Here is a 26,852-nt window from a genome sequence, read left to right as displayed (position 1 = left end):
GCCTTGGCCCTCTGGCTTGATGCCATCATATCCACCTGGGGTCTACCCCACTGGACCTGAACATGCAGTATCACTTTCTGCCTCTGTCAGTTCCCTTTTCTTGGGGGTCCAACCCCTGCTGACCGAAAAAATTTGCCTAAAAGTTATATACACAGGCAATGTAAGACACCAGAAAAGCTGTCAGGTGTGGCTTCGTCTAGCCTAACAACTTCCTGAGCATCCTGAGACCATCCGATACTTGGTTCTCTCTTGTCAGTTGATATAAGCCACCATCATTGCCTTGACTGATAGGAATCGCATCGCTCAACCGGGCACACATGGTCAAAACACAAGCAATGCTAAGTAAAGCACTCTCATTTCTGACCGACTGACAGACCACAATGCTTTGTCCATTGAACCTCGGCCATGAGCTATCTGCCACTGAGAAACAGCTCCCTGACTCCAAAAAGGCTGTGCTCGGTGGTACTACATCCCAGTCCAGAATGTCCAAGTCATCCCCGCTCCAGTTGACCCGTTGACCCGAGAAAGCCACCACAAGGAACTGGACTTGGACTCCCCCTGAAAGGCAATAGAAGTTGAAAACTCTTCTGAGAATAAGTTCCAATGGGAAAGGATTGCCCTCTGAAGGGGCTACATATGAGCTTACACTCAGGGAAACTAGATCCAGCATCTATTCCATAGAACTCAGAACTCGTAGATAGTCCAAAACCTGGGAAATACTATGGAAAATTGTATCTGCAGCTTTGTCACTTCATCCTCTGTGAGAAACACCTTGTCTCTCTTGGCGATGAAATGGGCCTCAATGTATTTCAGGGAATGGATCGGTATGAGGTTGCTCTTCGTCAAGTTCACTGTCCAGCAGTCCCTACATCGACTGCTGACAGCGAGCTGCCCAAATGAGCTAGTCATCCTGATAAGGATGCTCTAGGACTCATCCCTTCCATATAGCTGCAGCTATTGCCACCAACACTGTGGAGAAGATTTACAGTGCCCTCGCTAGTCCTAATGGAAAGGCGTGAAAAGGAAATGATCCTCCAGAATCATGTGTTAGGAACTTTTAATGCTCCATCAAAATGGATGTAGATAAGTCTTGGTTAGAATCAAAGGTGCCAGGCATGCTCCTTTGCAGACAGCTGCTATGAATGAGCAAAGAGTCTCTATTCAACACCGTGATACCCTGAGGATTATATTCACTCTTCTGCACCTCAATATGGGCCTGCAAATTCCTCCTTCCTTTGGGACCATGAAGTAAATGGAATATCTTCCTTTTCCCTGAGATCAGACTGGCATCAGGTCCTTGCAAGGCCCCATCTATTCCAGTTCCCTAACTGGAGCTTTCTCAAGCTGGCTCCGTCTGAGCTTTGCCTCTGAAATAAGGAAGATACTTTATTCTCTTGATTGCTCCTTTCGTCCCTGCAAAGTGGATGAATGGAGACGTTGTGCTTGCTTCTTTGGGGTCTATCCTTGGGCAACTCATGCCCTTTGGACTCTCCCATATGTTTCACCAATGGCTCTAGGTCCTCTCTGAACAAGAGCCTGCTCTTGAAAGAGAGAAAGCCCAGTTGAGATCAGGATCAGATATCCGTCGACCAAATCCTCCACCACAAAAACCTTCTGGCTGATGCCGAAACCATAATTCTAGAGGATGTCCTAATCAAACCATAAAGAGTTTCCACTATGTAGACCACTGCCACCTCCAAGCATCACGCTTGCCTGACGTGAGCTAAGGAAACCTTGCCTGCCCTTAATGCAAGCCGCACCCAGCACAAACATGTTCTTCGCATAAAGCTACTGCATACCGCCTTCCACCTTCTGGTCCTGTGTGTCCTTCTGAGCAGCAGAGCCTGCCACTGGAATGGTGGCTTCCTGGGTCATCGCAGACACCGAAGCCTCCACCTTTGGCAGAATCAAGAGCGCCAAGGTCTCCTCCAGTAGTGAGTACAGCTTCATCATTGCTCTTCCAACATTATACCAGTCTCTGGAGTATCCCAATCTCAGGCCCCCAACATCTTTACCAACCAATTCAAGGGAAAAACCCTTATCAGTCCCTCATGAGTCTTCCATGATGGGCCCACCCCTTCATGATCAGACTCTTTCTGTAGCTGCTTAATCTATAACTCCTTCAATCCATGAGGAATTAAAAGCCACCAATCCTTTATTTCTGAAAGAGTGGACCACCTTAGGTTCATACCCTTCAGTCATCGGCCCCTTTGCAGGAACAGCAAGATCCTGTACTAATTTTCCTGCCAGAGATGACTGCTGGAATATCTACTCCCTCTGAGTCCCCCCTCAAATTGCCTTGCTGACCTCACAAACCAAGTAGTCGCAAGATATTCCTAGACCCCTTCTGAGTGTCCAACCTTGGTGAATTTTGTTTTTCAACAGTCTCAGGCAACTCTGGGAGTGAGCACACCTCTCCCCTCCCGCCTCCTTAGTGAGGAAGATCTTATACAGAAGCAGGACCAACTACAATGCAAAGCCTTGTGAAAATGCAGCACCATCCTTGAGGGGGTCCTCTAAGGCATCCCGCACCCTTGAGGGCCAGCAGCCGGACAGGTTAGAGGAGGGTTCCCCACCCCCCAGCTCATTCTGTTCTCCTGCTCAGGTGGACAAAATGTCCACCATTCCCACTTGCTGAAATGGCCACGTTGCTTGCTCCCGATGATTGGGTTATCCTCTTCTTGTCGATATTGTCCGGAGATTCAACGGACACCAAGGCCCACCAATGTCAGCCTCGTATGTGGCTCAGCATGTCACCAGCAGCTTCTGCCATGAACCTTTGCTGGTGCCATCAAGGCCTTTGGGGCATGTGCTGAAATCTGCGAGCTGTGTTCATTTCCCCCCTTTTGCGGCCCTTCACCGATGGAACACTGTCTGCCTCGTGGACAGTCCCCGAGCACTGGCCGTCGGCTGCTGCATTCGACTCCCCTGCCTCCCATGCTGCTGTCCTGTGGCGCCCCCAATACGCTACACAGTTCCTTGATGATTAGCGAGGCAGTCACCGCCAGCTTGAAATCCTTGATCTCTGCAAGCTGGACCAAGACACATCAATCCCACTCCTGGGAACTCAACATTTGCCCTTAGTCACACAGGCAAACTTTTATATATGTTTTTATTTTTTCACAAGCAAGCAAAAACTAAAAAGAAAGGAAGACAATACTTTCCTTTGCTGATCACCAGCCTGGGAGGGAGGCAAGAAGGCCAAGGAGGGAGCCAGACCACTAGCTATCCATGTCCTCACTGTCGTTGCCCTGAGGCAAGTCAGAGTTACCAACCCCTTGCTCAGCCACTCAGCTTGGAGGATGGCCTCTGCTGAAGCCTAAAACCCTGGGAGTAGAGATGCAAGTACTTTTCCTTGTGTTATTTCTTGTTTTGTTTTGTTTTTTTTTAACTCAAGACTATAGGTTTTACACCTCTACCATCTGCTGGAGTCAGAGAAAGAATGGGGGACTGCAGATAGCACACTAGGTTAAGTAGCAGTGTCAGTAAAGCTTTTCTTCTCTGTCTCCATCTGCTGGCAGGGAGGCAAAACTCAGGAGTCTGGAGTGATTTGGGATATGAACAAGAAATATGTATTGACGGTGAATCTGCTCATTTTGATGGTAACCCGTTTCGAGCTTTTGTTTTGTAAAGGCAGGGATATAAAAAAAGAATAAATAAATAAGTGCGTGTTACTTTCATGTGGCTGAAAATCCACTTCCCTGCAGGTGGCTGAATCATGTGGGTTAACTCCATTTTTCCCTGTGTAAGAGGTGAGCAAGACTTTGAAAATTTAACCTATAACTCATTTGTTCATCTGCCTGATCACCAGTGCCTCATGATCCCTCCCACCTCCATCTGACTGGCACATAAACCTGGTTCACAGCTGGATCACCAACACTCTATCGGCTCATCGCTTGAATATGAACATCTGATTAACTTTCTCAGTCACAAGCACCTGCTTCCAGAAACACCGTCACTTAGATCCGATTGGCTCCCAGCTTGATCACTTACATGTAGCCCTCCCACTTAGCACCCTGGGGCACCACTTGATCATAGATGCTCTGCCCGCTCCTCTTAGGGCTGTCCACCTGCACCAGTCAGGGGACAAAAGCAGAGAGGAAGGGCATTAATGTCCATCTTGTGGTCAGAGGATTGTGGGTGCGTGGGCCCGGGGTAGCGCAGGCCTCCCTTACCTGTCGAATAATGTTCTCAATGAGGCTCGTGAGCAGGGGGCTGGCTTTGGCCAGCAGCTTCTCGTCTCCTGAAAGGCAAAGAGCGACTTAATGAGCCGGGCCCAAGCATCTCCATTAAAGGTACATCCCATATTATGTCACGACCCCTCTTCCTCCACTGTAAATCATAAAGCATTCTGTACTAAGCAGAGGAGTGAATCGTGTAATCGATCATCTTAACGATCGATTTTGGCTGGCGGGGAGGGAAATCTGATTGTCGAGTTGGTTTTTTTCTAAAAATCGTAAATCGGGGGAGGGCGGGAAAACCGGCACACCAAAAAAACCCTAAAACCCACCCGAACCTTTAAAACAAATCCCCCACCCTCCCGAACCCCCTCCCAAAATGTTTTAAATTACCTGGGGTCCAGTGGGGGGGTCCCGACGCGATCTCCTCCCGCTCTCTGGCCACCGCTGCGTTGAGAAATGGCGCCGGTGGCCCTTTGCCCTTATCATGTGACAGGGCAAAGGTAGCGCCGGCGCCATTTTGTTTCTTGGCTCCCGACGTCACGCGTGTGGGAGATCACCCCTGGACCCCCACTGGACCCCAGGGACTTTTGGCCAGCTTGGGGGGGCCTCCTGACCCCCACAAGACTTGCCAAAATTCCAGCGGGGGTCCGGGAGCGACCTCCTGCACGCGGGCCGTATTGCCAATATTCAAAATGGCGCCGGCGCTACCTTTGCCTTCACTATGTCATACGGGCGACGGTCAGCTTGGGGGGGGCCTCCTGATCCCCCCCCCAAGCTGGCAAAAAGTCCCTGGGGGTCCAGCGGGGGTCCGGGGGCGATCTTCCGCATGCGTGACATCGGGAGCCAGGAAACAAAATGGCGCCTGTGCTACCTTTGCCCTGTCACATGATAAGGGCAAAGGGCCACTGGCGCCATTTCTCAAGGCAGCGGTGGCCAGAGAGCGGGAGATCGCGTCGGGACCCCCCCACTGGACCCCAGGTAATTTAAAACATTTTGGGGGGGGGGGTTCGGGAGGGTGGGGGATTTGTTTTAAAGGTTCGGGTGGGTTTTAGGGTTTTTTTTGGTGTGCCGGTTTTCCCGCGCCCTATTTAACGATACAAATCAAATGCCCCTGACAATAAATCGGGGGCATTTGTATTGTATCGCGTATCTAATGATTTTGGACGATTTTAAAATTATCTGACGATAATTTTAATCATTCAAAAACGATTCACATCCCTAGTACTAAGCATTAATGGTCACTTCTGTTAATGTCAGCTCTTTTAATGTGAAATGCCAGGCCGACCACCCAAAATGAGAAGATATACAAAATAGTTTATCTGCCTAAGTGCAGGACTTAGCCGGACAAACCTGGGGTTTTTAAATGTGTCACCTCCCAGATGACTGGATAGGTTTTAGCTGGGTACAGGAGGGGAGGGGAGGGGGTGAGGCTGGATCAGATTCTGCAGAGCAGAAAACAATTGTTATATGCCCTTCTTCAGCTTATCCTCTCCTGTTTCCTGCAGGCTGCCTGAAGGGGAAGGGTTGACACAGTAAACCGAGTTTTGGAATCTTGTGAAACCTGACAGGTGCCAGATATGGGAACTCGATGGCACCTTCAAACTCTGGGCCTGACTGTAGGCAGGGCCAACGCATCCCAACAGGTGAACTAGGCGGTCGCCTAGGATGCCAGCCATTAGGGGGTGGCAAAAAGCAGCCATGTAGAGCCACGAGCAGCGCCCATTCTGCTTATGGCTGAGAGAAGCAGAGTCTCGGCGGGCCACAAGCAGTGCCTGTGTGTGTGAGTGAGTGAGAGGGACTGAGACAAGGAAATCTAAGTGTGTGTAAGAGAGTGGGGGGCCTATCTGAGTGAATGAGGTCATGGCAGGAGCCAGGGCCTGAACCTGGGGTGGGACGCAAGCCAGATGGTTTGCCTAGGGCGCCTAATACCCTTGCACCAGCCCTGACTGTAGCCCACCCTCTCTACTTTTCCTATACAAAGGTTTGGGTGGAATATCCCAGCAACCCTCTTACCAAGGATGGCATTATCTAGACTGATGTAGGCCGCAGCCTTCAGGTGTAACATGGTGAGGTATCCCTGGAAACAGAAGAAGAAAAGGGGTGAGAACACTGCCCCAACCCCCTGGAGAAGAGAGCACACATTTATATATATATATGTAAATCAAAACCAAACAAGGAACAAAATCTTATAAACAAAAATATTTATTAATTCTTAACAAGAATCTTTGCTTTAAAAAAAAAAACAAACCAGCTGCATTGATTCATATACAAAAATAAACAGAAAATGGAAAAACTGCATTTCTTAATAATAAAACAATAGATTGCATAGCAGCCAGTAAAATTCAATCACTGTCATTTGAAAAGTCCACCAGTGATTTATGCCAAACAGATGAAGAATGTCGTATTCAGTGTCCAAGTTAACCAATCTCTTCAATCCACAACTCAAAGATGGAAGATGTTACAAAGTAGCCATTTTCTTCTTTGTTATTATCCCCGACAAAGGCCTTGAAGTTTCGCCTTCATCGGGGAAATAATGATGGTACATATGATATAGTGTGGCAATCATCACTTATGAAGAAGTTAATAGACCATAATATGGCTTGCAATTACAAAATATGTCAAGCAAGATTATAGAAACTCTGCCATTCCCGTTCCCCAAAAGTATAGGGAGCAACATGTAATTGGGGAAGGAGAATGGCAGAGTTACTATAACAAAAAAGAAAATGGCTACTTTGTAACATCTTCCATCTTTGAGTCATGGATTGAAGAGATTGGTTAACTTGCACACTGAATATGACATTCTTCATCTGTTTGGCATAAGTCACTGGTGGACTTTTCAAATGACAGTGATTGCATAGCAGCCCGTAAAATTCAATCTATTAATGTTTTATCATTAAGAAGTGCAGTTTTTCCATTTTGTGTTTATTTTTGTACAGGAATCTATGCAGCCGTTCTGGCTGTTTTTTAAGCAGAGATACTTGTTAAGAATTAATAAATATTTTTGTTTATAAGATTTTGTTCCTTGTTTGGTTTTGATTTACATTTATGTAATTTGCAGGAAATGATTTATGTTTATTTTTCTGTCTGTGTGGTACTGACTGTATAGGGATTTACATATATATATATATACACACACTTTTTTTTAACATGCATTATATTTACCCACAGTGATTCTAAAGCTATAATATAACTCAGATTTGTGGCACCGAGACCCCCCCCAAGCAATTCTGCAACTATCTACCCCTCCTAATGCTGACCCTGATCATGAAGATTAATGGATGAGAGACTTTCTCCCTGCTTCTGTGGTAATCATCCAATAAGCAGGTAAGGGAGATGAAATGGGGGTCGTCTTCAGTTTCTGTCCCTGGGCCCCAGCGTGTCTAATGCCAGCCATGTCAAGGAGAGGGGGAGAGAGAAAGAGTAAGGCTGGTAAGGGAAGGGGTGGAAAAGGGAGTAGGATATACATAAATATAAAAAGGAGTAGAGAGCGAGCATGAGGGGGAAAATGAAGGAGAAAGGGCGGAAGGGGATGACAAAGAAATGAAAGTGACAGCGAGAGGGGGGGGGAAAGAAGAAACATTTCAGATAAAATAGAGGCGCATGGAAAGAAGAGGAGAGATATTATTGTAAGCTGCAAATCTTATCTATGTGGTAAAGGCACCCACAGCGGAGCTCAAACAATGACTTTCTGCAGCCATGTGCATGGCAAGCTGAATGGGAAAGAAATATTCCCCCCCCCCCCACCCACCCACCTCTGACACAAACACCTCCCTCCCCCCCCCCTCCCCACGGTGAAGCCATTACCTCCAGCCACTCTGTAGACCCAATGCTGCCGAAATCCCCGGCATCCCAGCTGACAAACAGCAGACTCCTCCGCAGCTGGAACCCTGGCATGGGAAAGGGAGGTAGGGTTATAGTCTGTGACCAGCAGTGCTCCCCCCCCCTCCCCATCCCCCACTGGTCACTGATACTCATCTCTGACCTGGAGGTTGAGAATCGGTGCTATAGGTGACCAGTTGGCTCCAGGTTATCAGGCACAGGCTGAGCCAGCCTTATCTATACCCCATTGTAGTTCCTGATTTTCCTACAAATGTCAGATGGATAAGCAGACAAACCAGGACTGTCTCGGTCTGTCCCTAATGTTGTGGAACCAGCTGGTAACCCTGTCCTCTTTGCCCAGCATTATTCCCCCCCCCCCCCCCCCCACACACACACCCACACCCTCTCCTCTGTCCAAGCTTCCCTGTGGTGCCACCGATCGGCCAAGCAGAAGGCGTTTCAGGCCTGGATTTCCAAACCCGTATATTAAGCCTGCACCGAGAATGGCAAAATTACGATGACAGCAAAGTTCCACGCGCGCAGAATGCTGTGGCAGGTCTGGTTCACAGAACCAGGGCCCACCTGCCCGGTTAGACGGCACAAATTCCATTTCCCATTTAGGCAAGCTGAGGTCGCGGTTCCTCTGGTCAGTGTGGGGCCAGGGAGGTTTTTGGTGGTATCAGTCTGCCCTGAGGCTTTCACAGCAGGGTGGAAGCTGCAGAGGGGGGGGGGGGGGGGCAACGGCACTGACAATACCTGGGGAGCTGGAGGGGGGGGGGTGGGGTTTGGAAAAAAATCAAAATCCATCACCAGCCAAGAAGCAGATAATCTGTATCTCTGTGACCTTCCTCCTCTTCAGCTTTTTCCCTCACCACTAGAGGGGGATTATTTTGCACCTTCCCTTTCTCTGTGATTGCTAAACAAAACCAACTTACCATTCTTCACCAAGGTGGCAAAGGTGCGTGCCAGCTCCAGCAGCATGGCTGTGCCTACCCCGGACTTGGCAGCTCCAGGGCCCCAGGAGTCGCGCTGAGCTCCAATCACAATGTAGTGATCTGTGAAGATGATGGAAGCCTCTTCATTGTCCTGTCCCTGGGTTATGTATTTATTTATTTATATCCTAATACAAAAAGGCTCGTAAGTGTATCCAACCAATATCTCTCAGAGAAATATATACACCTCCTGTCTCTGAAAACAATGTTTTATTTATTTGTATTTATATTTATCAATACTATTTTATTTGTGGACTCAAAAAGGTGTGTACGTATTGAGAAAGTGGTTTATTTATTTATATTCAGCCTTTGAGAAATTCACCCAATGCGGAGAACAGCATAAAATCAACATTAAAAAGCATTATTCTAAAAACAGATATATCATAAATTGACATAAATAATAATTAAAATCCTAATACAACTCTACAACAATAATTAAAAATCCTATAAAAGTCATCAAAATATTAAAAAAAAATAAAAAATAAAAATTCCAGACCCAGCATATAACCAAATCATAAAACCACAACAGGTGCCAGTTTTAGTAAAACAAAACTGCTCCATCTTGAATGATCTAGCATCCAGGAAATGTATTTCTAAAAAACCATGAGGCTGATATTAAGCCATGGGATGACAAGTTAAGGGCCTGATTCACTAAGGCTTTTTTCCCATTCTGTGTCTATGGGAAAACAATTTAGTGAATCAGGCCCTAAACTTCACTACCAAGCCCCCCAATGTCTCTTCTTATTTTGAGCCTAAACCTGGCAACGGCACAGAGTGGGTTCACCTCAGAAGCTCAAATCTGTTTCTTCTGTCTTTTTCTCCTTTTCTTGTTGTCAGTAAGCAAGCCCCGCTAGGGAGATGCACGTCTGCCGGAGACGGAGAATACTGACAGGCTGACCTCAGGGCAGGGTTATATGTTGGCGAAGTCAGAGAGTCAGTTGTCTCCGGCTCCACCTGCTGGTAAGACTGCATAGCCTACTGATGTGGACCGGCCGGCCTCAGTGCAGAGGAAGCAAACGTTTACCTCAAGTTTCCCAGCACTGCCACCGACAAAAGACTGAACAGAAGCGGCCTACGTACCATGCCCTGAAGAATCCTCACGCATCACTTTTGCCTTCGATACGAGTGAACTTACATTGACCACCTGCTGCCTCTTGACAGGTTTCTCACCCAGTTTACAACCCTTTAGCCCACTCCCATACCATGCAGCCTGCTTATCAGATTTACATAGGGAACAGGGTCAAAAGCTTTACTGAAATCCAGGCGGGCAGCGCCTACTAACAGGCCCGATCCACTACTTTGGCCGCCTCATTAGGGAACTCGATCAGGTTGGCCTGGAAATGTTCCCCTTGTTGGAAACCGTGTCGTCTGATGTCCTGTACTGTATTCCTTCAAGGCCCTTTTATTCTGTAACATTTCTATATTTTTGCTCATTGTGCCTCCTACCATTGAGCTAACTAGTCCGCGGTAGCCTCATCCTTGCTGCCACTTTTGTGTATCGGGAGCGCATTTGTTCTCCTCTTATTTTCAAAGACAAAGCTGAAAAGAGCCACAAGAGGTACCAAGGTCACACTCTTGAGATTAGTCAGGATCCCAGGGTACACACCGCTGGGTCTCGTGGCTTTATCCACCCTCATCTGTTTAATTACTTTGGTTGCATCCTCCTCTGTAAATTGGTTTATATTCATTTCATATTTATGAATGTCATCTCCCACCTTAGATCCATAACTTTCCCCTTCTTCACAGTTAAAATATCTTGCCTCCTTATCACAGATCCCACTATCTCCCTTTATCTCACCTATTTCTCCTGGGGTCTTTCGCTTCTCATTATGGGGACAATAAACACAATTTTGACACAGGTATATATGGACTCCTAAAATATATTTTTTTTAATAGGAGGATCCTCATCCTTGGAAATAACTAACACAACCACTTGTGGGGGAGGGGAGGATGGGGGACCATTTACCCATGTAGAAATGTCATGAACATTGCTCCTCTGTATGATCTTAGATGATATCCTATGGTCCCTTCCAATCCCATTTTTCTCCATTTCTCAGTGTCACTAAAATCCCTTTTTTTTTTAAATCACATTGATTAAAGGAAGTACCAGAGCCACCTCCTTACTGAATAGCTGTTAAACTGGCAAGGAAATTTTCTGTCTTGGAGGACCCCACCACAGTTCCTGTGGACAGGGCATGAGAAGGGACTGATCAAGCTCTGCCGCGCACAAGAACTTGATCAGATGCCAGATAGTCAAGGGGACAGCACATCTATGACTCTCAGATTACTTTTTCCTTTCTCATGGATCGAGGATGGCTTGCCCCAATGGGAGAGTCAATAACCAGCATCCATGGTCGGTTGTGCCTTGTTGGACAGTGCGGAATCCAAGGATGCTGGAAAGCCTGCAACCCAGGAGATGGCTCAGACTCACCAGGTTCCACCCGACCCTCAATGCATCCAAAGATGTTGTTGATCATGACGGATGACTTGTAATTGTTCACCTCGAGCTTGAGTTGTCTGTCAGGGTCGCTGAAGCTGGAGCCCAGCCTGTATGAGACCCTCCATTCCACTGGGGCAGGAGGGCCTATAAGAGCACTGAAACAGGAGGAGGACAAGGATGTAATGATGTGCATCCTGCTCCTTTCATATGTTTTTCTCTGACTGTACTCAGGGAGCTAGTTCTACCTTCCAAACAGGGAATTGATTTCCAATGTCACCTTCTTACCACTGTGCAGTTGTCGGGCACAATTATCAATGGCTGACAGCTGGAAATGTTCATCACTGGGTAACAGGTACACCCATCAAGAATTGACACCCCTGATACTCTTTCTGCAAGTGATGGGCACTCTCACCACTGTAAAACACTCTCACCCACCGTAACAGGTGACTAATGGAAACAGCAGCAGATAATGGGCACGCTTAGCAGTAGATGACATTTATTAGCCAGTATTCTCATCAATGCATGGCGCTCACTGGTGGGATTAAATGGGCCAGCTAGTCCTTGTCTGATATCATCTACTATAGTTACTATGTGATGAGCATTATCACCAGTGGGTGATGGGAGGGTACTCAGCAGAGTTCGCAGCTTTCCACACTTAGTGGCAGCCAGCTGTTGCTGGTGTAGTTGGAGATGACCGCCTTGCACGTGCTGTAATGTGCCTCTCCTGTTATATCTGTGCCAGACAAATAGAGCAAAGTTTTACCTCAACAGCTTCTGAGCAGCATTGGCACTGATAGGCTGTGCTAGAATTTTCGGAAGGCCCGAGGATTCAATGGGGGGGAACTGGGTGTGGTTGAAGGATGGGAACCCAGGTGTGTATGGGTCCCCAGTGCCCATGTGTACCTGTGGAGCCAGAGGAAAGACAAAATTAATGGAGCAGATCAGAGGTGGCAGAAGATCAGGAAGCAGATTCTGTGTCCCTTAGGTGCAGCCTCTGATGGGAGGAGAAAACCCAGGAACCAGATTTTGTGCTTCTCTAGGATAGACTACAGATTCAGTCTCTAATAAGGAGGAGCAATTTCATGAAGTGGATCCTATGCCCCTTGGAATGGAGTCTGAGCCCAGCCCCTAAGAGCAAGCCCTGAATGATACTGAGAACTGTAAGGCGGTGGTTCTCAACCCAGTCCTCGGGACACGCCAAGCTAGTCAGGTTTTCAGGATATCCACAATAAAAATAAACAAGATAGATTTGCATGCAAATGAGGCAGTGCATGCAAATCTATCTCATGCATACTCATTGTAGATATCCTGAAAAACGGACTGGTTAAGTGTTCCCTGAGGACTAGGTTGAAAACCACTGCTTGAAGTGGTCAAAGCTGAAAGTGATTTGTCTGGCTTAAGTCCTGGACGTTGCCGGACAAACTGCAGGATTTAAAATCCCCCCCGGTCTGAGCTCCCTGGATTTAGCCAGCTAACTTTTTATACAGCTAAGAAACGTTAGATAAGTCCGGAACATTCCAGGACAGAGAGCACTTATCCAGATAACACCAACTTCCGGCATTAGCCAGCTAACATAGCCAGCTAAGTTCAGGAGTGCCGAAGAGCATTCCTAAGGTTCACTGGATAAACTTATTCCACGCTGATAAATATTCCAGTTAAGTTAGCCAGATAAGTTTATTCGCCTAACTTTGCTGGCCAGCTAGCAGCTGAAAATTTACCTCTTAAATGTTCCTTTTATGCCCACTTAGTACTTACGTGTCCGTATATAGCTGTGCTCCTGGGCAGCCCATACCCCCTTGGATCCAGAAGGAAGTCAGACAGGTCGGGGTAAATCAGGACACCTGTGGCCCCAAAGGCCTCGGCATTAGCAACCTATGAATTCAACAGCGAGAAAGAAAGAGGGAGGGAGGGAGGGAAAGAGGCAGAAATGAAGAAAGGATGGATGCAGGGAGGAGGAAGAGAGGCAAAAAGGTGAGAGGAAGCAAGGGAGAAGAAGGGAAAGGGGGCAAAAGGGAAAGTGGTAGAATGAGAGGGAGGAAAGGAAAGAGAGAGGATGGAAGGCAGAAAGGCAAGTCAGCATCCATTCCCTCATTACACAGCAGGCAGGGAGGGGGGGGGGAACTATTTATTATGTGATGAGACTGGGCCTCTTTCCACTAGGTGTATAATTATTATTACACGGCCAAGGTTCCTTACCTTCTCAGCAAAGCTAATTTTCCCCACTCTCACAATCACCAGTTGGCCCTTGGGGCTGGGGCCTTGGACCTGCAGCAGCTGGAAGTCTTCCTTCTGGCCATAGTTGGCATACACCAGCCCCCCCTGCAGGAATCGAGAGGGACTGTTTAGCAATAGACAATGTAAGGCATGCCAGTAGGCATAAAGCCAATCACTGGTGACTAATGGCCAAGCAGCTCATGATAACATTGTAAGGCTGAAATATTTAAATACACACAAATATTATATTAAGAGTTCCCTATCTTTACAAAAATACCACACTACAGTGTATCAAATCTAGAGCGTTACTAATGAGATTATGCATTATAGTGTGTCACCACAAGGGCTTCAAACTATAGTTTGCCATATCTAAAGTATTATCTTGGGAATAGTGCTCTATAGTGTGCTAAGTCCAGAGCATCACCATAGGGATACTGATTGATAGTGTGCCAAATCCAGAGTGTTTCTGTAGCCGTACTACACAGGGAAGGGGTATCTTGAAGGTACTGACAGCTGGGTGGGTTGCATGTGAGTTTTGCATACCGTGGTGTTGCCACTGGCACTGTAGGGGCAGTAAACATCTGGGTCCTCTATTATTACATTCTCAAGGACCATCCCACTCCTGTTCACAAATTGCAGGGAGTTGGGGTTTGACCTGTGTAGAAGACATTTGAGAAGAGTGAGATACAGTTGATAAAAACAGCCTGTCACCAATGTGAAAGCATAAAGCCATGATCCCAGAGAAACTCCATGCCTTCGCTCACTGAGAGACCTCAAGCATAAGAACATAAGAAAAGCCAAGGTCTACTGAACACATTTTATCTGGGCTTCCAGATAAACAATGTTCATGCTTTATGTAAACTTTTAATCCTTATAACTGCTCATTTTAGGGTTGTTTTTTTAACTACAGTCTCCCTTTTTAGAGTTATATGCTACTGCAGTATTTTTATTTAATGTTCTCCCTCCAGCGCGTATGCCAAATTTGATTGCATTATGATCGCTATTGCTTAGCAGCGCCACCACAGTAACCACTTGTACCAGGCCGTACGTTCCACTGAGAACTAGGTCTAAAGTTGCTGCCCTTCTCATCAGTTCTTTGACCCAGATGCTCCCTGAAGCAACCATTTATGGCATCTAAAACCTTAACCTCTCTAGCACGTCCTAAAGAGACATTGACCCAATCAATACTGGGGCCATTATTATTGTATTACTAAATTCATTTGATTTTTTAATTTCAGTATACACCTACTGCTATACTTTTACCCATCACATATGGAATTTCTATCCATAAGGATTCCATGGTGCATTTTGGTCATGCTTGATTATATGCCATCTTTTACATATAGTACTACCCCTTCACTGATACAATATGCCCTAACATGTCGACATAATTTATACCCTGGTATCACAATGTTCCATTGGTTGTCTTCCTTCCACCATGTCTCTGAAATGACATACACATTATAGACATAGAGACATCCTTGTATAGAACCATACATTCTAACTAGCCAATCTTACTATTCAGACTTCTAGCATGCCACTTGAGATCCTTGAGCTCAATCTTAGATTGCCTCTAGGGCAGTGGCAACCCCTCCAGACATGCATGGGTATATAATACTAAGCACAATAAAGGAACACATGCTACACAATTATCTAGTAATCCTATCTTTAGATGGAACTCAATTGCCTTACAATTAACAGTCATATAAGCTCCTGCCCTATTAAGCAGAAAGGTTATATCATAGTTGGCTAAGAATGGTGACAATCTTTCTGCCTCGTGATTTTCACAAGGCCACCTTTATCACTGCTCCTCCATAACAGATGTAGGCAACTCACTCTCTCCGTATCACCAGAGCTCCATCTTACAGAGCTTTCCTACAGAATGCTGGAGAGTCTGCTTGGGCCTCACCTGTTCGGGAACTGCAGCCCCACGTAGTGAGTGTCTGCCCAAGTGTGGTCTAGCTTGTACTTGGAGAAATAGGCCATAATCTCATGGGCCATTAAAGTCATCTCATCTGAGCCGGCTGGATGGTGCACCCGACTGACTCTCCTAGAGGAAAGGGAGGATACAAAGAGATAGTTAGATACAGGTCCATTTTACATTAATGGATGGGTTCCCTCCTTAATTACATTAATGCAGGCTCAGCCAACCCGGTTTCCCCCTCTTTCCTCATTGCATTTCTGGACTGGTAGTTTTAGATAAACTTGAACTATAGCACCCTACAAACAATGGGAAAACACCAAGACTGGCTCGGTCTGTCCTTGCTGATCAGGATCAGGTGACAATAGGAAAATTGGTTCCTACCTACAAATTTTTGTTCCTAGAATCCCACAGATCAGTCCAGATGCACGTTTTTCTCGCTCCTACCAGAAGATGGGGACAAAGAAAAAAAGCTTTACTGACTCACAGTACTTAAGCTAGTGTATGTTTATTACGTCACACCAATATTTCTTGCAGTGTTTGTCAGAGCAGTATGTGACCGGTGCAAGTTCAACAAAGAATTGCTTCAATACTGTTCACACAAGTGATTGATGAATTACAAGTGACAAGCCCGGATTCGGTGTGTTCACTCATATTCCTTCATCCTAGGAAATCAGCACAAGTATATAGAGCCAAGTTTCTGGCTCAACAAGCCCCTGAGGCAGCTCGGCAGAGCGAAACTCGGCCAGAGTCGGGCAAGTTCCAATAAAAGTCCATTTTTACCGATCCATCCTTTCATTCTTCTGTTGTTCGTCACATTGGATCGGTTACCGGTTTGCTTCCTTGGACCACCACTTTTACTCTATATCACATCCAAAAATGTATATGTATAATTCACTCTATTTAATACGCCCAACATCAGGGTCCCATATGTTTCGCCATCATTTGACTTCCTCCGGGGACGTTTTATTAATGTGTTTCTCCTTCATTCTGATGTTAATCTTCCCAGTTGTATGATTACACACTCAACATCCACTTGAATTTTAATGCCTGGAACTGAAACTCTCCGCTTCATCAAATTCCAAATCGCATATACCACTGTTGTTTCCAATAATACACCTATAAGTTGTCGATTATATCCCAAGTGCTTCACCAGTTCCTCAAGGCCTTCTCCAAAGAGAGGTATGCCCTTGAAGGGAAGGCCACCCAGCTGTGACTTGGACCACACATCTGCCGCCCATTTGCACAGCCATAAAAGCCCCCTTGCGGAAACAGCTGAAGATCATACAAAGCATTAGCAATATGGGCTACTGCAACCTCCAAGTGTTCCATCTGTTTGGATGACAGCGGGGGCTCCTGACTTTTTCGCTTGAGAATGCTGAACCCAGCATAAGCCAGCCTGCGTCGTGAAGCTGCTGCACACCGCTGCTTGTATGCCCAAGGCAAAGGCTTCAAACATCCACTCACGGTCCTGAGAATCCTTTGGCGCCGTCGAACCCGCTACCAGAATAGTCTTCTTGGTTACTGTCCACCTTGAGCAGCTTTAAAAGCTCCAACACGTCATCCAGCAGTGGATAAAGCTTTGCCATTGCTCTGCCAACTTTTAGGTGTATGCCACTCCCTTAAAGCCATCTTCTAAATTGTGCAGTGAAAAGGAAAGGCCCTAGCTGGTCCCCGGAGCCCTTCCATGATAGGATCATCATCCCCATACTCAAATTCTTCCTGTACTTCCTTACTCCCAAGCTCTTTTAGAGTCTGGGAAATCATAAAATAACTCCTCCTTATGAATGAGTTGGACTACTTTGGGGGCCATCCCTTTCAGCCACAGGGATCTCCCCTTCTGATGGGTCCATGACCTCATCTTTATCCCCCGGTGGCTCCTCTATGGGATATCCCTTTCTCTCTGACTCTTGGAGCCCATATGGTATTAGGCCTATTGTTACACGTGTTGGGTGTGAGCTTTGCCCTTGGAAAATCTTGAGTAAACTGAATTACAATTACAATATAGTAAACCTCTCATACCAAAATAGCACTAAATGCCAGCACTCAAACAGTAACAACCTTACCTATGAAAATGCAACACTGAAAATATTACACCAGCTCCTAAAACATCTCCTGGCCGCCTCCTGCCAAGAGGCAGAGCCAGGGAGGAGAGGTGGCTGAAGGTGGGGGAGAGGATCCAAGAGTGCCGCAAGAGGATAGGGAACTGTGCGAAAAACGAGCAGACAGCTGAAGGGAAACAAGAACCTCTGTAATCGTGCTTTTGGCCACCCGGTTTCTCGCCGGCTAAGGGAGGCCACGGCGCCCACCAGCAATGCAGAGGAACGCACCACGATCACCAGCCACATCCGGGCACTCGATGTCAACCGCGAGATGACTTTCAGCAAATAATTGTGCCCATACTGTAAGAAGACGAAAGACGTTTTGAATAGCCTAAATATAAATATATATTGAGGAGGAGGCTCCTACTGTGCAAGAAGCCCTGGGGACCTGGTGGTGGTCGCAGCGGCTCCACAGGCATGGAAGCCTCTGTGACCAACACCCGTCACGTGATTGGGTGAACCGGCACATCGGGGCATGCCCGAAGCCCGATAGGCGAATCCTCCCCTGCCCTTTTTCTCTTGCACCAACACAATTCTCCATTTGGGGGCAAGCAATTCAGAGAGGCCTGTGTCCCAGTTTCACCCATCCCTGGATTTTTCAATAGGCACCCATTATGCCTGTACCAAAGACGGCAAACATTAAGGGGCAGTAGGCTGGCTAAGATTTGCTCCCTTCCAGCTCTGCTGATTCTCATTTAGCAGAGAACAATCCTTTGCTACCCTGTATCAGCCCCTTATGTTTGGGGGGGGGGGGGGGGAGGGGAAGCAGCAATAGTGCCCAGGAGCAGCAAAATCCTAAATCCATTCCCTGGTCCCTCTCCAGAGCCTACTGAAGGCATTGCTTTTTATCAACATTGCTTCAACAGAAGTATTACCAGAAGGGCTCATGTTAACTGTTCTGCTCAGAGATTCTGCAGCAGCCGCTTTGCTCCATTAAGCAGTGTGTTTTACAGCTCCTCTTGCCTGTTCAATCAAGTTATGGAATTTAAGAAGACATCCTTACATAATCTGAACCAAGGTTAACTATTTGACTAGCTCTACACTGTTAAACATACAGCAAGGACAGAATAATATTTTGTGAAGCATTGCCAGGACCAGAGTCTGTAAGCGTTATGGCAGACTCTTTCCATTATGGTGACTAGATAGCTCCATGGCATAAGGGACAGGCTAAGTGGATCCTGGTGTTACCCCCCCCCCCCCCCCCCCCCCCCCCCCCCCATCAGAGCATGCTCGGAGATATAGTTCTTGCTGTTCTTAGGGAAATCAGAACTGCATCTCCAGGCAAATAATGGGTGCAAGGCCTGACCCATATAACCTGGAGCTTTTTGGCCCCCTTACTTTTTGCAACCTGGATGGACATGGTGGTCTGGAGATGGATGACTCACTTGATGGTCTTGCCAAACTGCTCCTCAGTGTTGAGATACTTTTGGAACATCTGCTTCAGGTCACTCCAATACAGGACCGTCTTCTGGAAGTCTGGCAGGGATTTGTCTGGCTCATCACTCTCTACCAGGTACTCAGTGCGGGAATCCACGCAAGACTGGCACGATCCAGTAGCCAAGTAGCCAAAAAGGAAAGCTAATGGTAAAACAGAAAAAGGATGGTCATCAACACCAGGTCGAGGAAGCCAGTGGTTTCCCAAATTTCAGTCCTTCACTGGTCAAGGGTTTTCAGGGGACCTGCAATGAATATTCATGAGATCATTTTTTGCATTAAGAAACAGGTTAGGTTTGCAAATTTTATTAGCCTGAAAACTAGACCAGGGTGAGAGTCTCAAGGATTTAATTTGAGATCTCTGTCCTACAAGTCCACATGCAGTGGGGCAAAAACTTATGAAATGGAACCAGTTGGAGACCCTATTTTTGGCTGTTTTGACTAGAGCTCAGCATAGGAAAACTGATTCTTACCTGCTAATTTCATTCTTGTAGTACCTCAGATCAGTCCAGACTCCGGGAATTTGCCTCCCTTCCAGCAAATGAAGACAGAAAAGGTTTTGAAGGCAGCGTCTCTTAACCCGGTGTGCCACCTGCATCACTTCAGTATTTATCAGTACCCAAGCAGAAAATATATAATCAAAAAACTTGTAACCAATCTTCAGAACAAATTCGCAAATAAGAAGATCAGATCGAGCGGACTCTCCAGAGACTCCTGAACCCCCAGCAGGCGGGCGCCTGGACTGATCATAGTACTACAAGAATGAAAATTAGCAGGTAAGAACCAATTTTCCTTTCCCTGCATGTACCCAGATCAGTCCAGACTCCTGGGATGTACCAAAGCTTCCCTAAATGGGGTGGGAATGTGAGAGTCCCGCTCGCAGAACACTTTTACCAAAGTTGCCTACATCCGGTGCCTGGACATCCAATCAGTAGTGCCTTGAAAAAGTATGCAAAGACTTCCAAGTAGCCGCCCTGCAAATCTCTTGTGGCAAAACCAGCTGGCGTTCAGCCCAGGACGCTGCCTGCAAATGCGTAGAATGCGCCCTTAAGCTCTCCGGGACCGGGCGACTTCGACAGATATATGCGAAACCAATTGCCTCTTTCAACCAACGCGCTACTGTGGCCTTTGATGCTTTTTTTTTTTTATAACCCTTTTTCGCACCACACTTTAGTACAAAAAGGTGGTTATAAAAAAAGGTGGTCCATCACCCTGAAACTCTCTTTTCTGACATCTAGACGTCTCAATTCCTTCGCATGACGTGCATTAAATGCTAGATGTGTAAACGCTGGGAGTTCCATTGACTGACTTAAGTGGAACAATGTAACTACCTTTGTCAGAAAAGCTGGAACCATCCTCAGAGAGATCCCAGAATCCGAAATCCTCAAAAAAGGGTTCCCTGCATGACAACGCTTGAAGTTCAGATACTCTTCTGGCTGAACTAATTGCAACCAGAAAAACCACCTTCAAAGTCAAATCTTTTATGGTGGTCCTCTTAAGAGGCTCAAACAGTGCTTCACACATGCCTCTGAGGACCAAGTTAAGACTCCAGGAAGCACACACCTGACAAACAGGGGGGCGCAAGAGCTTTGCTCCTCAGAGGAAACACACCATATCCGTAAGCGCTGTCAGAGATGATCCATGAGTCTTGCCCTGCAAGCAGCCCAAGAACAAGAACTGAAGAACAAATCTTTTGCCAGACCTCTCTGTAAAAAATTCAAAATCTCTGCAACGGATGCTTGGCGAGGATCAGGTCCCTGTTCCATAAATGAAGATTTGCAAAACTCTCCAGACCCAGCCATACATCAGGAGGTAGAGGTTTTACGAGCCCTCAACACAGTAGAAATAACCTCCTCCGGATTGCCTTTCTTTTTTTTTTAATTTATTCTTTATTATTTTTTAATAGTTACATCATGCAATACTCTACAAATATGTATGACAATATTTAAAGCAATCTTTTACATATCCAAAGTAAAAAATCATTATTGTTATACATAAAACATAATTGGGGGAGAATATTACCATATATATAAGGCAAATTTATTATCTAGTATAGTCCCTTTTATCCTGCTTGGGACTTCCATTAGACAAAAAATACAATACATGGAGAAAGGAGGTGATTGAGAAAGAAGGCTATCCATTCTCCATTACGGATAGCCTTTCTTTCTCAATCACCTCCTTTCAAAAGTCAAGCCACTAGACAAAAGCAATCCACTTGATCGAAAAATATAGGGCCCTATCATAGAAGATTTGGCAGGTGACTCAATCTCAGGGGCTCATGCACTGCTAGATGGACCAAATCTGCAAACCAAGGCCTCCGCAGCCACTCCAGCGCAACTAGCTTTATCTTTCCTGGGTGGCGCTCTAGGTGCTCTATCCTCCTGAGAACCTTGCCCACCAGAGACCATGGAGGAAACACGTAGAGCACCAAGGCATCGAATCCTTATACTCCAAGCTCTCTTCTGCGACTGAAGAAACGCAGAGCCTTGACATTCCTCTGTGTTGCCATCAGATCCATATGAGGCATGCTCCATTTGCGAGAGATAAGGTCCATGGAATTGACTGATAGCTCCCACTCCCCGGGATCCAATTACCGCCTACTGAGAAAATCCGTTTGCACATTGACAGACCCTGCAATGTGAGACACCTTATTAGTGTCATATGTTACACCGCCCAGGCCATCAGTGTCTCTGCTTCCAGAGCCACTGACCGACTCCTGGCTCTTCCCTGATGGTTGATGCAGGCCACTGTTGTCACACCATCCGACAGGACCCTGACTACCCAGTTGCGTAGAAGAGGAAGAAATCTCTCCAGAGCCAATTGCACAGCTTGGTCACCCACTCCTGTGTTGGATACCACACAGGTATCGAAGCGCACACCTAAGAACTCCAGAACCTGTGAAGGAGAAAGATGGCTCTAGGGATCTCAAGCGGCGGATAACCATCTCCACCATCTACTTGCAAAGGACTTTGCCTGGATGAACCAGTCGTCTAGAAATGGGTGCACTAGGACACCCTCCTTTCTAAGGGCTGACGATACCATGGCGCTGTGGCTAGACCAAATGGAAAAGCGCAAAACTGAAAATGCTTCCCGAGGATCACAAATCTGAGGTACCTCTGCTGATCTCGGTGGATCCCAATGTGTAGATACGCTTCCATTAGCTCCAGAGAAGCCAGGAATTCCCCACTTCGCACCGTAGCTATGACAGACCTGAGAGTTTACATTTGGAAATGGGGGACTTTGAGAGCCATGTTGACCTTTAAATCCAGAATTAGACAAAAGGTTTCTTCCTTTTTCGGAACCACAGAGTAAATGGAATACCTTCCTGTCCCTCGTTCCTCTCAGGGAATGGGAATCATGGCCTCCAACATTCTCAATCTCTGGATGGGTCCGCTGAATGACTTTTGCTGGTGAAGCACAGAGGGATACCATAAATAGGTCACTTAACAGCTGAGCAAATCTAATGCATAACCTCGTTCTATCACACTTAGAACTCACCGCTCCGAATTGATTTTGACTCATTCCTCATTAAAATGAGTCAACCGACCTCTAATGGCTGAGACGAAGGAGTGGGTCGGCCTCACCTCATTGTGAGGATTTGGCACTACTAGGCTCTTGGCTGGAGCCATCCCGGTTTGCGCTGTGGCCACGATAGGACTGAGGCCAAGACTGCAACCTCCCCAAGGTCTGGCTCGTTCCTGTGGCCGGAGTTGATGGAAATGATTGGTCTCGAAAACGAGAGCAAACCAGAAATATCCTTTGGACCCTTTAGGCCTGTCTTTCGGGAGCCTGTGCACTTCCTTTATTTTGCTCATGAAAATGTTGAAAAGACCAGAAGAAAGCTACATGTTCTACTTTTTAACAGAAATCTCAGTGCCAAACTGGAAAGTTTATCATAGGATATCAGTTGGTTTAATTCTACTGGGCACAACTGCTCTATACCTGCCCTAGACCAAGTGGCATTACTAACCTAATAGAGTTAATTAAAAAAAAAAAATCCGCCAAAAAGCTGAAAGAAAGCTGTCAAACAGGAAGACAGATTAAACTGGGCAACATGCTTAAAAGAAGGAAGGCTCTTCATCAGAGCCGGTGGAAGTACAAGGCTGTCTCGGCATGGCTTATCCTGCATCCCGCCCGCGCGGCCGGAAGAGAAAGCAGTGGGTCCGCGCGGGCGGGAAGAACGAGGCGCCGGGCGCTCGCGGTCAGAAGCAGCAGAAAGAGGCGCGCGGGCTGCAGGCACGCGCGGCGTAGGAGAGCGGGAGCAGGAGAAGAAGCGGCAGCGCAGCCTCCCGCCCGAAGCAGGAGTTCCCGCCGCCTCCAGAGAGACGAAGGCTGCCGCCTGCCGCAGGGGCCAACAGAGGAGGTTGCTCGCCGGGACTTGTGCTTCTGATGGGGAGGAAGCGAGTGAGAGAGCGGGTTCTGTGACAGAGCCTGCGTGTATGAGGGGGGAGGTGGCGAGCAGCAACCCCTCTCCTCTTCCCTGCTAATTCAGGACACTCTCAGAGCGGCTGGAAGGCAAAAGATCCCAGGTAAGGACAGCAAATGATTTTTCATCTATTTAAATTGTAAGTATTGGCTGGTGTTTGTGGCTGCTGTTTTGAAATATTTTATTGGTTTCTTGGAAAATTTATATGAGTTTTAAATCATTGGTGGTTATTCGGTTTGTCAGCCTCTTTGAAATGTTATGTTTATTAGTCTGCTTTTACTTTTATTGATGATTTATATTTCCAGATTTTGTTTGATGTTTTGTGAGGAATTATAATGTTTCTGTTTTTCCATTGTTGCACTGCAAAGATAGTCTAACTTGTTGCGGTTTCCAGTTCAGTTTTTGTATTACTACTTTATGGTGAAGGTCTGTTTAATTTCTGCTAGTGTGTAGGCACTGGTCGGGATCTAGAGCAGCGGTTCTCAACCGGTGTGACATGACACATCAGTATGTCGCCAAGCCCACGCAGGTGTGTCACCACACTTCCCAGTTCCCCACTGGACCAGCTGCTCCTCCTGCCCCAGCGAGATTCAAACTCTTCCTCCGTCTAGGTGGAACGCGGCAGAAGAGCTGGGAGAAGCACTCGGCGGTACTAGCATCATGATCTCTTCTTCCTGCGACCTGGAAGAGGAAGCGGCATGCAGTGGCCGTGCGCGCGGGAAGAAGAGATCATGCTAGGTACAAATGCATGCAGCGTCGGCCCGCAGGAGAAGAGCAGCATGGCCCAGAGCAAAAAGAGGAGCATGCCAATGGCACACCTAATCCACAGTTCATTTTGTTTTAGTTAACTCCTCTATCCTTTGTTTTCCTGCTACCTTAGCCCCCAAGTTCATGTCACCTTGTTTTTTGTAACTTTGCCTCTTGTTAAAAGGTTGTCAAGTTATACCCCCTGGTTCCTTGTAAACCGATATGATGTGACACTGTTCATGAATGTCGGTATAGAAAAGATTTAAATAAATAAATAAACTCCTTTCTCAAGGCTGCAAGAGCTGTTGTTGTTGCTAGTTCGGTGGGGGGAGAAAGTGAGTGAATGAGCAAGCATATGTATTTGAGACCCCGAGTGATTGAGAGAGAGCATGTATGTAAGTGAGTGATTGAGAACCTGTCTTTATGAAAGAGACCATGTGTGTGTGATTGAGATCCTTTGTGTATGAGACATCATGTGCGTAAATGTGTGATTGAGAACCTGCATGTGTATGCATAGTTAAGATCCTATGTGTATAGGAGAGAGAGTGAGAGCATGTGTGTGATTGAGAGCCTACGTTTAGAGAGAGAGAACATGTGTGTGATTGAGAGCCTACGTTTGGTGAGAGAGAGAGCATGTGTGTGATTGAGAGCCTACGTTTGGTGAGAGAGAGAGCATGTGAGTGATTGTGTGATTGAGAGCCTGTGAGCCATTGAGAGAGTGTGAGAGAGGAGAAAGTTGCAAGTGTCTCACTCCTCTTCCTAATTCACAACAATCTCGGGGCACTTGGAAATCATACATTTCCAGATATTGAGAGCAGAGCATTTTGTTATCCTTATTTTGAATTATTGAGTCTTTGTGTCTGCTGATTTGAAATATTTTATTGATGTCTGGAAATTTTTTATATGAGTTTTTAATTATTAGATATTCCATTCATCAGCTGTTTTGAAATTATTTGTTATTTTTATTAGTATGATTTCACTGCTATTGATTTTATATTTCTTGATTTGTTTTATGAGGACTGGTGATGTTTCTCTTTTTCCTTTGTTACACTGCATACAGTTTCTCTGGCTTATTGCGGTTTCCAGTTCAGTTTTTTTTTTTTTTTTATATATAGAGTTTTATTGTCAATCACAGCAACAATACAGTGGAAACAAACTAGAAACTCAAAACATGTGTCAGAACCTGAAGTGGTCCATAACTGTAGTTGTCCAAACCAAATGTAACAGAAAGCATGATTGAACAAATGTTTTACAGTGTATAAATCCATCCCATCCCCAATACCCACCCCCCCACACACAGCAACGGACATATATATGTTGGGAAGAGAACGAGCAGTGACAGAATAGGATGAGTAATATAATATAATATAAGATAATAACATAACATAATAACATAACATAATGGGGAAATCAGAAATTCCTCAGCGATACCATGGGTAGACAAACCAGAGTGATTAAACCAAGGGCTATAGACGAGGGCACAATGGGCCTATAAACCAAGAAACCCCATCGGAATCCGGGAACATTCAAGTGCAAGACAGAGTCAGGGAAGGAGAAGCCTGAGAGCCAAGCCATGTGGCATACTGTACCCATATTTTGTCAAAGGCGCCCAAGCGATCCCTAAGTACCGCTGTAAGTCTGCTGAGTTGATAATGGGTGTATAACCTATGTTGGATCCTAGCTATGCCCGGCATATGAGGGCCCTTCCAAGACAATGCTATTTCAGAGCGAGCCGCAATAAAAACATGTGTCAAAAACCTTTGTGTGTGCTTATTGTGTTCAGGCACTGGGAGACCCAAGAGCACATGCCAGGGCTCAGCTATAATTGGAGCGGAAAGAATTACAGACAGCCAACGGAACACCTCTTGCCAGACTAGAACAACCCGAGGACATTCCCACCAGAGATGATAATAGGTACCCAGATTCCCACACCCCCTCCAACAAAGATTAGACAGGGAGGGTCGGAATTTATGGAGTTGCACAGGAGTATAATGCCACCGGTAGATCATTTTGACACTATTTTCCTGTAATCCCACCGAAACAGAGCATTTATGAGCTAGGGAATGGATAGCGTCCCAATCATGGTCGTCCAAATGACACTGAAAATCCTGTTCCCACAGCACACAGTGGCGGGGAGGAGTCCTCAGCACTCCATTAATGATGCCATATATCTTAGATATGAGACCGCGCACGAGTAGTGGGTTCGTGCAGTAGGTCTCAAAAAGTGTGCCCGTTAATTTCAGAATACCCCCACGCAACCCCCGTTTAATAAAGTGATACAATTTGGCATAATGCAGAAAATCCACCCCACGAAGAGAGTACTTTTGGCAGAGCTGATCGAGAGTCATCAGTGACCCCTGCTGTTGTATATGCACCAGTCTAACAATGCCCATAGATACCCAGCTTTTCATGGTTTTAGAGGCGTCGAAGGTGGGGTATACAGTGTTAGTGCACAAGTATGTCAGTCGAGTATACAATTCAGTGCCCACTAGCTGTGGTTTCCAAGTGCGCCACACCCGAAGTGTCGTGCGTAGCGCAAAGGGAAAATAAACGATGAGATCCCATGTCGCTTTTGG

General features: G+C 46.3%; 1 protein-coding gene across 3 annotated transcripts in view; it reads right to left on the bottom strand.

The window, feature by feature from the left end:
* TFR2 (transferrin receptor 2) overlaps positions 1–26,852 on the bottom strand; it is a 69,366-nt gene that overhangs the window by 12,751 nt on the left and 29,763 nt on the right. For all 3 annotated transcript variants that reach the window (XM_029580236.1, XM_029580235.1, XM_029580237.1), the window contains 12 exons: positions 19,055–19,247; positions 15,556–15,696; positions 14,190–14,301; positions 13,629–13,751; positions 13,188–13,304; positions 12,196–12,335; positions 11,424–11,587; positions 8,936–9,055; positions 7,986–8,068; positions 6,195–6,258; positions 4,176–4,243; positions 3,994–4,070 (listed from right to left, as the gene is read on the bottom strand). In XM_029580236.1, the coding sequence (XP_029436096.1) occupies positions 3,994–4,070; positions 4,176–4,243; positions 6,195–6,258; positions 7,986–8,068; positions 8,936–9,055; positions 11,424–11,587; positions 12,196–12,335; positions 13,188–13,304; positions 13,629–13,751; positions 14,190–14,301; positions 15,556–15,696; positions 19,055–19,247 (1,402 nt within the window). The remainder of the gene's footprint in view (positions 1–3,993; positions 4,071–4,175; positions 4,244–6,194; positions 6,259–7,985; positions 8,069–8,935; positions 9,056–11,423; positions 11,588–12,195; positions 12,336–13,187; positions 13,305–13,628; positions 13,752–14,189; positions 14,302–15,555; positions 15,697–19,054; positions 19,248–26,852) is intronic.

The sequence above is a fragment of the Rhinatrema bivittatum genome, chromosome 16, assembly GCF_901001135.1.
Source record: "Rhinatrema bivittatum chromosome 16, aRhiBiv1.1, whole genome shotgun sequence".
Lineage (NCBI taxonomy): Eukaryota > Metazoa > Chordata > Amphibia > Gymnophiona > Rhinatrematidae > Rhinatrema > Rhinatrema bivittatum.
This window is presented reverse-complemented; position numbering and strand designations above follow the sequence as displayed.